The 19,468-nt window shown below is 34.0% G+C and overlaps 1 protein-coding gene across 3 annotated transcripts in view; it reads left to right on the top strand.

Moving 5' to 3' along the window:
• Positions 1 to 19,468, top strand: part of USP15 (ubiquitin specific peptidase 15) — a 129,439-nt gene that overhangs the window by 93,873 nt on the left and 16,098 nt on the right. For 2 of the 3 annotated variants that reach the window (XM_005680249.3, XM_005680250.3), the window contains 6 exons: positions 12,249 to 12,422; positions 13,894 to 14,052; positions 14,131 to 14,355; positions 18,674 to 18,757; positions 18,848 to 18,942; positions 19,041 to 19,232. In XM_005680249.3, coding sequence (XP_005680306.1) covers positions 12,249 to 12,422; positions 13,894 to 14,052; positions 14,131 to 14,355; positions 18,674 to 18,757; positions 18,848 to 18,942; positions 19,041 to 19,232 — 929 coding nt within the window. Of the gene's footprint in view, positions 1 to 6,182; positions 6,323 to 12,248; positions 12,423 to 13,893; positions 14,053 to 14,130; positions 14,356 to 18,673; positions 18,758 to 18,847; positions 18,943 to 19,040; positions 19,233 to 19,468 lie in introns of those variants that run through there. The other variant, XM_018047997.1, reaches the window with a different exon arrangement.

The raw sequence follows: 19,468 nt of genomic DNA, 5'->3' as shown, positions 1-19,468 counted from the left end.
AGGGAGCTATCCCACATGCTACGTCTAAGACCCAGCACAGCCAAATAAATAGGTTTGTGGTTTGTGTTTTTTTTTTTTTTTTTTTTAAAAAACATTTCCTGTTACTCCTTGTTCATATCACTAAATGCCTTCTCATTTCACCAAGCTATAGTTCTTAAAAGAGACTATAAGGGCTCCTGCTATCTTATTTTCTACCACTTTCTTCCATGCTCACTCTGCTCGCTCCTCTCTTAGCCCCCTCACATATTCCACAAATGTTCCTGCTTGAGGTCTCTACACTTATATGAGTCAGATGTTTCCCTCCTTGCTCTATATACAGTGGTAACTGCCCTTCCCATTGCATGACCATCTGATATTTGCTCTCTCGCTCTCTCTTTATCTCTCTCTCTCTCTCTCTCTCTCTCTATATATATATATATATATATATATATATATATATATATATATATGATTTTCTTTTTTTTGTCCGTTTGCCTCTCCCTACTCCCAATTCATGCTCCGTGAGCATGGGGACTTTGTTTTAGTCACTGCTATAGCCCTGCTACCTCAAACAGTGTCTGGCATGTAGCCAGCATTCAAAGTAATGAAAAGTAAAGGAAATCACAAGTGTGTGTCTGGCTTCTGGCTTGTACATCATAATGATGACATAATGATAACAATGGGAGGAGAGACACAGGGGAGGTAGGTTTGAAGTAAGGAGAAGATTATGAGTTAATTTTAGGCATATGCAGTTTGTCATGCCCATGAAGTATCCAAGTTGATACATCATAGACAGATGGTCTAAGAGTATGGAATACAGACACAGGCTTAGGCTGGAAATAAATATGTGGCTTTTTGTAGCTGGTTTTAAAATCAGGGAAGTAATAGCATCTGTAAAGAGAAGGCATCTGTGAAAAATTGATTCCAGGACTAAGACTTACAGTTTAACATGTGAGTAGAGGAAAGATACTACTGTTGCAACAAGAGAAAAGAAGGGGATTATGGATTCAAGTAGTTTCTAGATTTTGTGATGACTTCCAAAAGAATGAGCTCATATTATAAGCTAAGAATGCATAAATAAGATTGCTCGGCAATACTGAGATCTCATTTGAGAATGAAGACCATCAATTTAGAATGATACAAATTTATTCACTTAAAATTCTCTCTAACAGTGTTTAGCTACATAGTGCATAAAATAGATGGCTGGGTTCATACAGTAAGACAGTTGGGTTCATCTCTAGTTGAAAGAAAAAAGGGTCAAAGAAATTAAGAGCAGCTAGGCTAGTCTTCTTGTTTGGGGTGGCTAATGTATTTAGCTAATCCAATAAACATACATTGAGACTTACTCTGTGCCAAGCATTGTTCTAGACATTGGTAATACAGAGTTGAAAAAGACAGTGCCTATCTTCTAGAATTTCATTATGTAGTGAATAAGATAAACATGTAAATAGATAAAATATGTGATATAGAAAGCATTATAGCCAACTGTTTTAGAAGCAAAGAGAAGAGATCTATTGGGAAATAAATGAGGCTTCCCTAAGGAGATGATAGTTGAATTGGGTCTTGATTTCATTTGATTGAGTACATTATTCACTAAGACTTATGTTTGGTTAACCTGGTGATGAAAATAGCAATGACGTGCCAGAGGTACAGCTATAACATTAGAGCTTATACTTGTTCACATGAGCACCCTTTTTTTTTAATCATAGAAATCCCTACATCAGAAATCTTATTTTACCATAGCAAAAAAACATATTGCTCATACACTCAGTAAACATATTGATACCTCCTGGATGCTATATAGATAACAGTGCTTTTTCATACATCTGTCAGCTCTAAAAAGAGAAGTACCTAAAATATTTTGAGCAGTGACAGTATCAGTGAAACAAACATATAGTCTCCTAAAGTAATTGCATCAAAGATGACATTTATTTGAATTTGAAGGGTTTACTGGAAAATCACTCTCTGCTTAATAATCAGGTCCCATGTGTAATTAAAGATCTGTGTTCATTTAGACAGATTTTGCTTTAAATATAAGCCGAGTCATTGGCTGACACACATACACAAACACCAGTATACATACACATGCATATTTATTATGCATATATGAATGAATACATATATTTTAAAATAGATTTGGTATAAAATTAAGGTATTTTGTGTAAATTCTTCAGTAATTGCCCAGGGCTTTTTTAAGCATCATGTACCTTGCCCAAGAGAAAGCTTTCAGTAACTGTTCTTAAAAGAAATTTAAAACAAGTTCTTGACCAGAATGTTACTGTTCATAAGGAAATTCCTAATATTAATATATACTTTATGATTCCTCTTATATTCATTGAATACCATATCAAAGTATCTATATCATCATAATTATACTACCCATCTTCCTGAGACCTTTCTTACCTTCCTTGAAACTTGTTCCATTAATCATTTCTTGTTTGTTCTATACCTTTAACCTCACCTCTTCACTGTCTTCCTTTCAGCATATGTACATGGTCAAGTCTTTTTTAAAAAAATGAGGTAGGAGGAAGATGGAGTACCCTTGACCTTAAAAGGGATGGTCTGTGCTTTCTCCCTACTTTCTCATATTCCATTCAATAATCCTCATGACTGCAACATAGCACCGTAGGTAAAAGCTTGGATTTTGCAGTTGGACTGCTTCAAATCCTAGTACTATAACTTTACAAGTTGTATGACCTTGGATAAGAAACTTTTTATCTGTTATGTGGAGATAAAATCCTTAAGAAGTACTTGGCACATAACAAGCATTGTGTAACTATCAATTGCTGCTGTATCATCACTGTGACCATTATACCACTCCACAGAAATTATATTTGGTAAGGTCATTCTTGACTCCCTGTTTCAGTAGGCTCTTTGTAGCCCCTCTAGTTGACATCTGCTTATAACTGACAAATCCCAAAGCTGTCTCCAGCATAATTCTCCCTCCTGAGTTTTCCTCCAAAATGTAACCATTAGGTGGACATCCCTGCCTAAATAATATTACAGATAACTCAAACTCAGTATGTCTGTGACTGAACATATTTCCTAGAAGCTTAGTGCTTTTATTTAGTATACTACCTTATAGGTGCAATCATTGACCCAAGTCAAAACCTGACTTACCACAGGATCTGTTGATTCTACTGTTCATAAATATCACTTGTATTTATCCTTTTCTGTCCTGCCAGTACAGTATTTTAACACTTGAGTGTCTTTTAAGTAAACTGTTGAAAAATATATCTAACTCATTTCTTTGTTCCTAACTCGTCTTTTTGTTCATCATTTATCCTCTTCTAATTCATTTAGTACAAAGTGTCATTGTTTTTAAATGCAAATACCTCCTTGCTTAATACTCATTTCGTATCACCTAAAGGATAAAATCCAAATTGGACCCTACCTAGCTCCTTAACTAAAAGTTAAGATTCTCATAATTTATTAAGTCTGAGGTCTCTTTATATTTAATGTTGCCTCCTTCCTAGTTGCCTTTTATACACCCACATATTTGCTCATGGACACCTACACGCACATGCACACATACCTGTTTTCCTCTGTCTCTTCTGGACAGATAACTACTGCGCAGTGAGAATCATGCAATTAGAGACTGTCTTTGGTTTTCTTTTATATCCCCAATGTTTGATACAATGGCAGAAAATAGTTCAGTACATTACAATAATGTTTCTCACAGTGTTTGAATGAGACTGTGCTGGTCAGCAATAAAATAACTGTACAAATTAAGCATAAGTGATCCAAAACTTTTATAGTAGTTAGGGGGGCTTTGTTTTCCGTATGTTGTTTCTTATTTCATTTTTCTGGTGGTTCATTTTTATTTTATAAACTTTATAAAATATCAGTCTATGACAATTTGAAAATTTTTTAAAATATTAGTCCTTCCATATAAATAGTTTGAAAAACACTGAGTTAGGAAAGTTTACCTGAAATACTTGCTTAACCTGCACCACATTAATGGTATTTCTGGAGCTAAGTGTCAAAGAGCACAATAATTTTTAAAAGAATTATAACATGTAATATATATGTATATATGTAGTTCTTAAAAGACCTGCCAATGTAACCACTTTGATAGCACTTGAATTGGGCTGCTGTGTTAATCACAGCTTGTCAAAACATACCCTCACTACTGTGCAAATTGTTTCTTTAATGATTTAGCAGTGAATGATATGAAAACATCATTTTAGAACATTATATTTCTGGAGACTCTTAAAATAATGATCTTCGTTCTTAATATTTGTTGAGTGATTAATCAAGTAAATTTAAGTTCTTTTTTATTATGAAAATAGAAACCTTCATAGTTCATGTTATCACATAGTTCTTAAACTTCTGTTTCAACTCAGCTTAAATATTGTCAATTATGTGCCTAGTGCCATAAAACGATACAGAGAAGTATATGACTTGGTGGTTCTCTTAAAGAATGTAGTAAGTCAGTGAAGCTTTTTTTTTTTTAATTCTGCTATCCCTTTCTGTATGTGCCTAGATCTAAAAGATGAATGGCTCACTCAATTCTTAATGCTCATTTATTCAAAAATGTTTCTTTACTGAATATTGTTTGGGAGGGACTGAACACACACAGAATTATAAAAGTTTGTTTCTTCTTAAAACCTTTGACAGTCTCCTTGCTTAAAATGTTAACATTAATTTTATTATGAGCCAGTTCTGAATTATTAAAACAGTAGGAGATAAGCTACTAAACATTAAAATTGAGTTCATAAGCTTTAGTCCTCTAAAATACAACTTGCACTAACATTTACTAATGTTATTAGAATCATTTAGCTTTAGAATGCTTTAACGGAGTATCTAAACATAAAATCATTCAATATATAACCTGTTACTAAAAAAAATTTTTTTTGACAATTGCTGTTGTAGTCCATTAGTTTTAAAACATCATGCAACTACTTGAAGCTTATAGCATCTTTATTGATATAATTGTTATCCCAAAAGTTTTGAAATATATCTCTGTGGTATCTTCTATCCAGTGGATCTTCTATCCAGTTTCTACTTTTAGCTTTTAATATGAAAAATCACTAGTCTTATATAATCATGCTTTTTTAAGCATGACAGTTCTAGTTACAGGAGATGCTCACTGCAAGTAGCAGTATAGTCTTGCTGACAGAATTCTTCTTTCTCAGTCCTGTAGGTGAGGGGGAAGAGGAATTGACATTTCTTTGCTAGCCAAAAGGTTTCCCATTAGTTGTCATACTTCCTAAGTTTTCATAATAATTATTAAATTCAAGTAGTGTGTGAAAAAATAGATTCCATAGAATTTGAAGAAAATGGTGATAGCAGAGATTTTAAATGAAGTTTTATTTTTTCATGTCCTAAGCATAGTGGCCAGATTAATGGTAAATGTTAAAATGTTAGAATATTTTTGTCTAATTAAAAATGCTACCTTTAAAATTGCTTTATGTAAAATTCCAATATTTTAAGTAGAGTGTATGCCAATTCTCTCTTCACTAAGTAGGTGGGAGAGGGAAAAAAATACTTAGTTTTTTAAAACTAAAAAGAAAATTATATCCACTTGTATTTTACATACACAAATTTGTTCTTTAAAGGAAACTTGGAGAATGGAAATGTAAAGCAAAACATGGCTTTAGTTGTATTTGTTTCCCCAGAATATATAGAGAAACTTCAAAATTGATCCCTCACATATAATGAGATTTTCCTTTCCTGAGGAGAAAAATAAAAAATACAACATGAAGTGTCTTAAAAATCTCATTTTTCAAATCTCCATGGTGAAGGGGCAGGCTTATATTAGTAGGTCTTCATTGTGAAAGTCTACATCATACGTTTCTGTCTTATCCACTGCTTTTTTCATAATGAGAGCCAGTATCCCAATTTTCATAGAATACTTTGGAGTTATACAGTACCTTTTTATGTTTATACTGTTGTCATGGCAAAAACAAACCAATCTGAAAATTCTTTATCCATCTAATCTTAAAATCCAGAAAAACTTATTGGGGATATTCTAAGATTACTTTAACCATGGATTACTTTAGGTTTTATTTTTTTTTAATCATAAGAAAATAATTTCCATTTTAGATTGGGTTCCTATATTTAGCATTGGTCAGTTTGAAAGTGTAGCTACTTTAAGAGTTGTGAGTGGCATTACATTTTGATCAGTTACAGAATGAGTTACACAATTCTCAAAGGCTTTAGGTAATCAAAAATTAAGTTTGTTTTCTTTCCTGTTCTAGTTACCGGTTTACTAAAATAGTGAGCATACATGATCACTTGAAAATTGGGCTTCTGGAGCACCTGAACAGAAAGGGAGTGGTTCATATTCAGCATTACAAAAGACAACTTTCTCTTTTTGAAGGGGATTACTTTGACTATTTTCCAGGTACTGGGGAAATTCCAGATTCATTACAAGTTATTGGGATGGCTATTAATTATTCATTTCCTAAAATATGTTGATTATAGACTTGAGATTTGGTTATATAGTAGAACTTTATGTCACTTGGTCAGTTTTTTTAAAAAACTGGAAGATTGTAATGAAATACAAAATTGAAACTCTTACATTAGTCACTTTTTCAGAGAATTCTAGAAACATCAGTCTTACTGATCAGAACATTTAATGGAAGAACTTATTGACAGTAATATAAGAACAGTAGGGTTTTTGCATGTGTGTTTAAGAAAAAGTTATTTTTAAAAAGCATTATAGTCTTTCCAAGAAATTTAAATAATTAGAGAAAATAGGCCTTCACATAATACACCAATTATAGCATGTTGGGTTAAAGGTGGAAATGTATAACCAGAGAGCTTTTCATAGATAATTAATACTTTTTAAAATAGTTGAATACTATATGCATTTTTTAAAAAAGAGTTCTTCATGGTGACAGTGGTTAAAAGTCTGTATATATTGACCCATATAGAATGTCCAGATGAGATAATTTGATTATTTAGAATAATTCTCTGAAGAATTATTATGTCTAGTTCCAGGCTGATTTGAGGGAAAGAGTCTTCATGAAAATATATTACCATATATTTTCCTTTCACGTATCTTTTACTTACATGGATTTATCTTGATAGTTATTTTTTGGAGTATTCACATTAGTTAGTTTTTCTTCATTAAGAAACCCTCTTTAGGCATTATTTGGACTTTTATTTTTTAACTTTTAGAGCTTGGAGTAGGTTATAGTTATATAGCAGGCTGCAATTCAGATCTTAGTCAAGTGTTTTCCCACTGTTCTCAGTCTCTGTAAGGACTGCTCTACCATATAAGTTTTTAATTCGTTCATCACACCTTTATTGTGGTATGTGCCAGGCATTGTGCTAGATGCTAAGTTACAAAAGTGAATAGGACATGGACCCTGCTCTCAGGATAAAGACAGTATAAGAGTTCAAGTTAATAGAGTTAGTCCAGAAGAAGGAACATTAGTTTATGTTTGAGGTACTGAGATGTTGAGATGAGTTTTAAAGAATAAGTAGGAATTTCTTACAGGGGAAGAATAACTAAGGGAAAGAGTACATGCTAAGGCTTAGTCTTAATACTTTAAGAAATATATCATAAGATCCCTAATTCAAATTCACATGCAAGAATTCACATTCTTACATGCAATTTTGATTTTAAATGCATATTAATTTGATTTTAAATGCACAAATAGAGAAGTATAAAGTTACATTGAGGAACAGATACATTTGCTCACAGAATGATTGGTTTGCACATAATACACCATTCTCATCATTCTTCCTGGACCAACATCTTTTCATACTAGCTTATATCCTGAACCTTCCAGTTAGCCAGCTGTGAAGATGCTGAGTCACACAGGCTAAATTAATGAATGCCAGAAGTCTACTATATACTAAATATGAAATTTTAGTGTTCATATTACCATATACTAAATATGCAATTTGGTTTTTAATACTTAGATCTTCAAATGCCTTTGTCAGTTTTGCTCACTATTAACTTTCCTAGGGATCATAAAAAGTTTAAAGGAGTATTTAGCCTAGTTAATAAGTGCATTTGCCTGTTAATTAATGTAGGTTTTTTTACTTTTTCTCTTTTGCATCAAGAATTGAAACTACCCCTGGAGAAGGAAATGGCAACCCACTCCAGTATTCTTGCCTGGAAAATTCCATGGACAGAGGAGCCTGGCAGGCTGCAGTCTGTGGGGTTACATGACTGAGCACGCACACGTGAGGGGGGGGTGGAGGGAGATGGGTTGGTAGCAGTTAACAGAGGTAGAACTGAAAAAAAGAATTGAAGCTACTAATACAGAATCTTTTTATTCAGTCTGATTATTGCCTTTAAAATGGTATTTGACAAAATTCTATGCAATATTAGGACTGATTCTAGATACAATTGTAATACAAACAACATATGGCTTAATAAATGTGTTTTATGATTAGTCACATTACTTTTTATTTGGACCTCATTTTTTGATGGTGAATTGTAAGAGCTAGTTCTTAAACTATGGAAGTATTGGCATTTAGTCAGTGTCAAGCTGTTGAAATCAAGTGAATTTAATAGAGGTGAAGCTCAGCATGTCATATGACTAGTAGAATGTCAAAAAAACTCATAAGTGGCCATAAAAATAACATGCTAATATTGTTTATATAGTCCTTTTTTGTTTTTATGATACATTCATATATATTCTCAGAGTTTGTGTGGTTTTTTTTTCTTCTCAGTTTTTAATAAGAAAAATGATGTACATTATGGATGAAAGTTTTGTGAGTGGTTGTTGTTGTTTTCTCCAGTTTAGAAAGTATTGAGAATAAGGGATATATACACATAGGCACAACATATGTTTTATGATTTCTGGTCTATATTATGTTGTTGGAGTGAAGTATCTTATGAGTTAATAAGGAAATTTTCTATGTCTACATATATAGGAATTCATATGCCTTAGGAAAGGAATTATCTTGCAACACTTCCAAACAGATAGGAAAGTGGTGTTTTTTATATTAGAAGAATCTTTGAGAGATATGCTTTAGAACTCTGGTTCTAGTTTTTATTACTGTACTAATGAAATTTATTCTTTAAAATATTGTACTTAATGGAAGCCAGTCCAATATCAAACTTTCTAGTAATTGTCAAAGGTGTTCATGTTTCTGAGAAAGCCTCATGATAAAAGATTGAGTAAAATGAGTTGCCTAAATTACAAATCAATTGTATTATGAGCAGATTTAAGAAACAGGCTTCTTTTCTTCTGCCAGAGCGATGGCATTGAATACTGCTATCACCTGGAACATGAAAATATTTTAGTTGTTTGAGCTCTATTCCAATTGTACCTTGAAATTGATACCCAAAGAGAACTTTTAATATATAACTGGTTTTTGTATTATTTCAAGAATATAATGACTCCATTATTTTCAAAGTGAGGGAAAAAGTACGGTATTTTCAAGAGGTGGAAGAAAAGTCTGATATCAGTTTAGTTTTTAAAATATTATGGACTGTGTATTAGAACAATTGAATATCTGTATTTGTATGTATTTGTACAAATTTTTAGAAAAATTAAGGTCATGAGTTCCTGAAAACATTACCTTTAACAAATACGATGCTTTGGGGGACTATTCAGGACTTAATAGTTCACATTTAAAAATAAGGTTTATCTCAGGATACATAGGTTATATACCTATGCCTGATTCATGTATGGCAGAAGCTAACGCAATGTTATAAAGTAGTTATCCTCTAATTTTAAAAAAATGTAAAAAATTTTTTAATAAATATATTGGTTATGATATCTTGACAGGAAATGCAGGTAATTATTTACTGAACCATTGTGTTTTGTTTAGTTTGTTATCAGTTAATTATAATTTGTTTCAAACTGGCATGAGTCACTATGAAAATAAGCACTGTTCTCTTTAAAAATCCGAGTAGAGACCTGTTACAAAACAGATGGTAGATTAAATGAAAGTCAAAAAGGGACCAGGGAGTTTTTAATAGGTGCTGTCTTTTTGAATTTGAAATTTTAATCTGAAATTGCTATTAAAGGATTTGTAGCAAGGAAGTGACATAATCAAGTCTTAAAGTTTAGTGACAAATTTTAGAAAGATCACTATGGATGGAAAACTAAACATTTTTCAATTATAGTTGGAAGCTCTTTGCAAGATAAGGATAACTATGAATAAGTAAAAGCAAACTGCAAGAATTATTCATGTTTGCACAACTTGATTCTTTGAAGTGTTTGGTAAAACATTAGCTTCTTTATATAATTGTTGCACACAATAGTAGAATATTATACATTCTTACTATAACCCTGAGCTGATCATATATAAGGATTTGAAAACTAATTTATAATTGTTGTAAATGCTATCTTATCTCCACTTTGCTTCATTGACAATTTAGTGTTGGTCCTGTTTGTATTAAATCAGATAATACTACTGAGTGATAGCATTTATGCCTTGTGTAGTCATGGTGTATTCTAGGTTGCTGGCCCCTACCTCCAAGCTGGGTATAAAACCAATATATATTATAAAAAGAAAATGAAACTGAGAAAACTTGTAAGATTAGGAAAGTTTGAGATGTAAAAGGAGTTAGGAGCAAAAGTACAGGAAAAAAAAAATCCTTCCCTAATTGCATCTTACACTGTAGCCTGCCTGTGTTCTACATAAAATTTTTTGCTGTTGAAAATAACATGTAAATAACAGCCTATGTAGCCCACCTCAAACATTTTTTGACTGTTGATACTGTTTTCACTGTCTAAAATAGTGTAATAACAAGTTCCATATTATAAAGAGTTCTCCCTCTTATCTTGAGGTTGGGGCCAGACTACCAGTTTGAACAGAAAATTCCAAATTAGATATCATGGTTACATGAGTATACAGAAATTGATTTTTAATTGAAAACACAAAATATAACACCATGATTTATTTTTAAGATTGAATGTGCTTAAGTTTTAGCCAAACAGTAAATGACATATAGTTTATAACATCCAGGTTATCAGCATAAACTCAGCAGGCTTAATTTTTCATAGTTACCAAGACTGTTTAACTTAGTTCTTATGAGTGGTAAGCAAGCTTTGAAAAACTTTCATTTCCATTAATATAAATTCTGAACTCTCCTATGAATGGGTTTCTACTACTTGCAAAGAGCTAGCTTCACTAAAAGCATTTTGTCACTGTGCTCCAAAACAAATATCTTCCTGTAGCCAAAAAGTTACCTCTATGACTCTACGTCTTTGTCAGTCTTTACATATTCTACTTAGTGGCTCTAGACATCTAATTGATAAGGTAATATTGGGTTCAAAATGAAGTCACATTATATAGCATTATCAACTTAAAATTATTTTAGCTTGAGATAAAATATTGTGGGAAAACTGTACTTCCACTGTCTATTTTATTTTAGATTCTAAATTATTCAAAATGGAACAGAGCTGGAGAATTAACTTATTCATAATTTTAATCATGCCATAAAGTAAAATTGGGTTGTTGTATTATTACATAAGAGCTGGAAGAAGTAAGAATACTATTGGCCAGAGTTCACATAATAGAAGTTTGTTTTCTCAGACTCAGCTGATCTGTACTGTCCCTTCTAGAAAATGATTGACCCAAAAGGAAAACTTAGATGGCTGCTCTTTCATGTTGATGAGTTGACAATGGAAGCAGTAAATATCTCTTTAAAGTTCATTTCTTCCTTGTGCTCCATCTCGGTTTTTAGCTCCTACTCAGGCTAATTGCGGAGAAGGCAATGGCACCCCACTCCAGTACTCTTGCCTGAAAAATCCCATGGACGGAGGAACCTGGTGGGCTGCAGTCCATGGGGTCGCTAAGAGTCGGACACGACTGAGCGACTTCACTTTCACTTCTCACTTTCATGCATTGGAGAAGGAAACGGCAACCCACTCCAGTGTTCTTGCCTGGAGAATCCCAGGGATGGGGGAGCCTCGTGGGCTACCGTCTATGGGGTCGCACAGAGTCGGACACAACTGAAGCGACTTAGCAGCAGTAGCAGCAGGCTAATTGGCAAATGCCTGGGATGGTTAGACAATCCATAATTTCTGCCAGGAAAAAAAACTCTGAACTTCTCTCCCAGTTAACCAGTAGTTTGCTGTGGTTAAAATTAATGTAGGTTTTGCAGCAACAAATATTAGCATTTTTGTTTACTATAAATAATTGACTTGAAATTTGGGAAATGAATAGTTGAGTACATCATTTGAATGTTTATTTGATTAGTTACTTATTAGTGCAAGAGGCCATCAATGTAAATTTCTCTCTCTCTCTCTCTCTATATATATATATATAAAATCACTTTGTTTCTGCATTTTAATGTTTAATATGTATGGTTTCTTTTACTTGAAAATATATTTTATTTTTTGCAGTGTTTGAGCAATACACCTCCACTTACTGAATATTTCCTGAATGATAAGTATCAAGACGAACTGAATTTTGACAATCCCTTAGGAATGAGAGGTGAAATAGCTAAATCTTATGCTGAATTGATCAAGCAAATGTGGTCTGGAAAGTTCAGCTATGTCACACCAAGAGCCTTTAAGGTTAGTATCTCAAATACATTTTCATCAAGGCGTTTTTACCCCCAAGAGGACAGACGTCTTTAGGAAAAGAGCAAAGAATCATAGCTATTACAGTGGTTTGTGGCCCTCCAGAGGGACTCAGCATATAAATAAATACGCAGCAAATAAAGTATTAAATTTTCAGGGTGGGGTACAGAAATAGATAATTAGTTTAAAATATCCAAAAAGAGTTCTGGGAGATGTCAAAGGAAATAAATAAAAGTTGAGAAATGCAGGCATGGTTCAAAATGACGACAGACAGACAGCAGTGAGCACTTGCAGATTGTTTTAGAATACAGCATATCTCTAAGAAACCTACGTAAATATACAGAGGTAAAGACTAAATTTGAGCATGTCATTAAGCTCTAAGAACTCTTATTTTGAGAGTGATAAGTTTGAAAAATTACTGAAATTAGTCTGCAAAGCAAACACTAAATACTGAGTATGGTGATGGTGGTAGTTTAGTCACTAAGTCATGTCTGACTCTTGGCGACCCCGTGGACTGTAGCCCACCAGGCTCCTCTCTCCATGGGATTCTCCAGGCAAGAATATTGGATTGGGTTGCCATTTCCTCCTTCAGGAGCTCTTCCCAGCAGTTTTCAATCACTTTTTATACAACTTAAATGATATTCTTATAGGAAATCAACTGGGCAACATTTTATTACTGTATGCTAGTTCTTTAAAAATAAATAGCAACAAAGCAGAAAAGCTCCTACATTTGTTCCTTAACTTTCCAAACTTTGGACCAACTGGTTTAGACAAATCATTCCTCAGCCTTTATCCATAATTCCAATTATTTTCATTTTACAAGATGTCCTCATTTAAAATTACATTGTAAATAGGTCTTTGATACCTGACTTTTTTCTTTTACATTTCTTTTCAGTCTCATCAAAAAAATACTTAGCACTGCAATGACTAGAAAAATTATATATGAGCATGAATATTCCTTTTGTCTCTATGAGATTTATCCTCTTTAAACACAGAAGCTGAATGAGAGCACTGTAGTTTTCAAGTGACCCAAAAATGTTACTGAATTTTAAGTCTGTGTGTGTGTGTGAGCTCAGTCATATTCGACACTTTGCAACCCCATGAACTGTAGCCCACCAGGCTTCCTCTGTTCATGGAATTGCTTCCACTAAGAGCAAGTCTTTAGTGTTTCCCAATTCTTTGTACAAAACTGCAACGTTTTCTCATTGTTCTTCGCTCAGGTCAACGTTTCTTTTCTATTTTACAACTTAGCTACCATTATTAAAATATTTTTAGATATGTAATTATTTATGTGTATTTACCCATATGTAATTATCGTATCTGCAAATTACTGCAAAAGTGCCACAGGTTGATTTCAGGATTACAAATAAACTTTAGGAAGTAGATGAATTCACAGATATGGATTATCGACTATATTTTTTTTTAAATCCCTAGAACTGATTTTATAGTTTTGCTTTTCTTACAGACACAAGTAGGACGTTTTGCACCTCAGTTCTCTGGATACCAGCAGCAGGACTGTCAAGAACTATTAGCTTTCCTATTAGATGGACTACATGAGGATTTGAATAGAATTAGGAAAAAACCATATATACAATTAAAAGATGCTGATGGAAGACCAGATAAGGTAAATTTAACCATATTATTGTCACATTGTTACAATAATGTGATATCTCTGTGTAATATGTGTCTGTTTTCCTTATAGGTAGTTGCTGAAGAAGCCTGGGAAAACCATTTAAAAAGAAATGATTCTATCATAGTAGATATATTTCATGGCCTTTTTAAATCAACTTTAGTATGTCCGGAATGTGCTAAGATTTCAGTAACATTTGATCCTTTCTGTTACTTGACACTTCCATTGCCCATGAAGAAGGAACGTACCTTGGAAGTTTATTTAGTTAGAATGGATCCACTTACCAAACCTATGCAGGCAAGTAATGATTCTTTTCTTGGCATTTGTTAGTTCTGAATCCTTATGCCTTAAGTTCAGTTCAGTTCAGTCGCTCAGTCGTGTCCGACTCTTTGCCACCCCGTGAATCTCAGCACACCAGGCCTCCCTGTCCATCACCATCTCCCGGAGTTCACTCACACTCACGTCCATTGAGTCCGTATGCCTTAAGTACAATTCAGTAATAAACTTTTTTGCATAAGAGATTTTTATACGCTAAATACTTTGAAAATTAGTGCAACTCATCATGTAAAAAAAAAAAATTCTCAAAGGCATTTTCTTATCAAAAATGAGAGGTGGTTTGATTTTATAATGTTGTTAGGAATATTAGCTTGCAAAGATTAATAATATAATAGTATTTACTCAGTTTTCCAACTGGAACTTTCTTTAATCTTCATTGTAGTCTTTTTCCTACTGGCTATTGAAAGTGAAACTAATTAATATTCACTGTGCATTTTGATTCATGATATGATAAGATAATGGTATATTTAAAATACTTGTAGTATTTAAGCATTTGAAGAACTTGGAAGAGAAGTGGAAATTTAGTTAGGGTAAAAATACTTGCTTCAGTAATGTTCTAATCTTTCAACAGTTTGGTTAGTCTACACAAGAATAGAAGAACTTTATTCTATACAAGAGCCCTGTGGTAGACCTTAATATCAATTGTCTGCCTGATTCCATTGCCTAGTGTTATAATTGGGTTATTTTACATTTTATGAAGCAAAACACTATGTATTTTCCCTTTCTTAATCAGTTAATCATTTTCTGACATTTGACCTACCCTAATAAAAGTATTTCCTTCCTTTTCAACCTTCTGTTCTCCTGAATTCTATTATAACACTTACCAAATTTTTTTATGACCTTTGGTTAATTTTAAGTTTTGCCCCCTAGACTGTGAATTCTTTGAAGAAAGGAACTTTGGAAATCTTTTTATTCCCAATCCTCATGACTTAGAAGTGTTCAAAAATTTGATTCATTCAAATATGTATTGGGTACTTTCTGAGTATAAAGCTCTGATAAACAAAGTAAACATAGTTCATCCTTTAAAAAATAGTTTACTAAAATCCTAGTATAGGTTCCAGCCAGAAGTGCAGTTTATTAGAGCGTATTAGTTATATTAGTCTGCTCAGGCCGCCATAATGAAATACCGCAGACTGAGTGACATAACAGAAATTTATTTTCCCACAGTTGGAGGCCAGAAATAGAAGAATAGAGAACCAGCTTGGTAGTTTCTAATGCTGACTCTTCCTCACTTACAGATGGATGCCTCCTCAAATGCATCCTCACAGGGCAGGGAGATAGAGAGTGGGAACACAGGCTCTAGAGAAAAAGGAATTAGCTTGGTTAGCCCATCTGATGAGTTTTCCCATCACTGAAGTTGATTTAAATTAAGAAGTTCGTTAGTAATTGCATTGAATATGTATTATGTATTGAACTCACATACTATGCAAGGTGCTGGATGTACAAAGGTATTCCTTGTCTTCTTCTTAAGAAGTTTGTCATACAGTGTGAAGAGTTCCCTGACAGGGTGCTTGAGGAGTATACAGAAGGAATAACCTACCCAAACTGGCAGTGACGCCTGTGCTGAATCCTGAAGGATGATTAGGATTTAAGCACATGAAAATTGGGAATAAATGCCAGGAGAGTGACACATACAAAGAAAGGGCTGAGGCAAAAGAGAACATGGCCCACTTCTGGAAACTACAGGTAGATAATATGGCAAACAGAAGCTAGATCACGAAGAAGCTTTATGTGCTATCACAAGAAGCTTGCACTTCATCCTAAAGACTAAAGGGAGCCATTAAAGCTTATTAAGTAAAGAGAGTGTATGGTCAGATTTGTGTTTCAGAAAGAACACTGGCTAGTGCAAAGATTGGATTGGAGAGGCTTAGTCAGGCGCACTAAGTAAAAGGTTTTTTTGTAGTGATGAGATGACAGATGACAAGGGCTTGGACTCTTAAGCTAAGTATCAGGATGGCAGACAGGTAGAAGAGCCAGTTGAATATAGGAGTTGAAAATATATTAAGATATTCAAGTTTATGGGATTGGAAAACTGAGGAGAATGGTACTATTTGTTTTACTGGAAGATAAGGGAAGAAAGTTTTAAGAAGAAGTCTATTTAGTATTGGATATCTTGATTTAACATGACTTAAATCTGTGTTTAAGTATTGGACAAATTGAGAATCAAGAGGAAAATTTGGGAGACGTATCAGTAAGCATTGTCTTTATGTATGTAGGTAGACTGGAAGAGAGAGGTCTGTGCTTGAGAGATAAATTGGGTGGTGAGCTCTATGAACATGGTAGGAAATGTATTAGAAGGATGAGATCACTTAGTTGATTGTCTAAACCAGAACAATTTGAAAAATGAAAAGGGCTGTATTAATAATTATACCAAGACATCAGGTTAACCCAGGACTGGCCAAAGCAAACTGGGATATATTGTCACCTAATCTAAGGAGAGCATATAGAATCAAGAAGGCTAAAGATAAAAGCCTGAAGGATTACACTAGAGGGTTAGTTCTTTCCTCAAGAAGATTTGACCAAGGCATTAGAAAAGAACAAGATGTAGTTGTGTTATAGGGAAAGGAAGATTTTGAAGGAGGCAGTGGTCAGCAGTCTTGCTACAGAGAGAGAATAAAATAAAGACTGATAAAGACTTGGTTAAATGGTAGCCTTGAAGAGGTGAGGGCAAAAGCCAGGAGTGGATTAATAAGTAAATGGGAGATAAGTTACAAGAGTGTAGACATTATTTTTAACAAGGCTGTTTATAAAGCAGAAGAGAAAGGGAGAAAATTAATGGAGGATTATTAAAAAGCAGTGAGAGATCGATTTGTTTTTTGAGACATTTCTGATTTTACAAGAGTTAAAAAGTAAAGTGAAAGTGTTAGTTGCTCACTTGTGTCCAACTCTTCACAGCCCCACAGACTGTAGCCCACTAGGCTCCTCTGTCCATGGATTTCTCCAGGCAAGAATACTGGTGTGGGTAGCCATTTCCTTCTCCAAGAGATCTTCCCATCCCAGGGATAGAACCTGGATCTTCTCCATTTCAGGTGGATCCTTTGCTGTCTGAGCCACCAAGATAAAATGAAATAAAGGATAATTGCTGAGTTTATGTTCTAGAGGAGTCAGAAGAGAATATATAGATGACAGGATTAGTCTTTTTTGTTGTTTGTTTTAAACTGCAAAGCATTTTTTTTTAATCGTTTCCATCTTTTTAAGCCACTTTTAGAATGAGAAGAGTACCACCTGATTCCCTTTCCTTGTATCAAAAGAGAGAAAAGGACATTTTAGACTCACGTTTACAGGGGGCTTCCTGGTGGCTCAGAGGTTAAAGCGTCCGCCTGCAATGTGGGAGACCTGGGTTCGATCCCTGGGTTGGGAAGATCCCCTGGAGAAGGAAATGGCAACCCGCTCCAGTATTCTTGCCTGGAGAATCCCATGGACAGAGGAGCCTGGTGGGCTACAGTCCATGGGGTTGCAAAGAGTCGGGCACAGCTGAGCGACTTCACTTTCACTCTACAGGGGAAACAGTAAGTTGGAGATTTTCCTATCACCTAGGCTGTTTTCTCACTCAAATAGGTATTCCGCGGATAGTGAGAGGAGTAGTGGTGAAATAGGAAGCCTAAGAAATGATGACGATTTTAAATAGTTACTGAGAGAAATATGAGAATAAGCAAATGAAGGAGACACAGAAGAATTTCTGGCTAGTTTTGAAGGATCCATTGAGATTGGACACTGAGTTTGTAGTACACCAGTCTATAAAGTTGGGCAATTTACTCCAGCATATCTAAACAACTCTAAGAAAGTATAGCAAGAATAAAATTGAATAGCTGAATAATAAAGTAGTTAAAGTTTTTGCAATGGAATGGTTGAAGGGATGAATCATAGGGATGGAAGGGCATGGAGATATTAAGGAGCCAATGGAAAAAACTGAGAGTTAAAAGGACTGGATATCTCAATGCAAGCCAAGAATAGGAAAGAATGGGTTTCCAGGAAAAGTAAATAGTGTTTAGACAATTAAGAGTTTAAGATATCAGAGGTGGAAAAGGAGATGGCAAGTTCTGAGACGTGAGCCATGGTTAAATGCAAGTGTAGGCCTTTGAATCGAGCAGTGAAGGAATAATAAGGCTAAGATAAACTGTCCACATGGACTTTGTCACCCAGGACAATGGCAAGATTGGAGACAGACACTGTGAGCCAAATGCCAAGTGAATGTAAGGAAGCAACCAGGTTAGTCTTAACTAGTGAGTATTTTTTCCAAAGTAATAAAGTCATTGCAATTTTCTTTTTTGTTTTTTAGTATAAAGTGGTTGTCCCTAAAATTGGAAACATACTTGATCTTTGTACAGCATTGTCTCTTTTGTCAGGAGTACCTGCAGATAAGGTAGGATGTTTCTGGGTTTAAAGTATGTAAGTTGGAGTTTAGTTTTTCACTGTTATAAACCCTGCTTAATAGAAATTTATTTCCTTTTAGATGATAGTTACTGATATATACAATCATAGATTTCACAGAATATTTGCAATGGATGAAAATCTTAGTAGTATTATGGAACGTGATGATATTTATGTGTAAGTATGAAATTCATTGCATAAATATTTCTTGAGAAAAAAATTGAAAGGAAATATCATAAAATTTCCAAAGTTTACAGTCAGTTTTATCCTTGCAGGTTTGAGATTAACATAAATAGGACAGAAGATACAGAGCATGTGATTATTCCTGTTTGCCTGAGAGAAAAATTTAGACACTCAAGTTACACCCACCATACTGGTTCTTCACTTTTTGGGCAGCCTTTTCTTATGGCTGTTCCACGGAACAATACTGAAGATAAACTCTATAATCTTTTGCTTGTGAGAATGTGGTAAGTCCCAAATAGTTCTACATTAACCTAATAAAATATCAAATAGCTAATAAAAGCAAACATGCAAGGTACTATCAGAATATAATTAGTTATCTATATTATCTTTGTTTAGACAGGTAGCAGTGTAAGAAATCAAATTATAAGCTAATCCAGTTTCTTGATCATGTGAAACACTTAACTGAGATAATTTCAAATACAGGAAGCATAAATTCTCATAGTTGTTTTACACTAAAAGT

The sequence above is a fragment of the Capra hircus genome, chromosome 5 (genome assembly GCF_001704415.2).
Source record: "Capra hircus breed San Clemente chromosome 5, ASM170441v1, whole genome shotgun sequence".
Taxonomy (NCBI): Eukaryota; Metazoa; Chordata; class Mammalia; order Artiodactyla; family Bovidae; genus Capra; species Capra hircus.
Note: the sequence above shows the minus strand (reverse complement) of the source record. Positions and strands in the feature narration are given on the sequence as shown.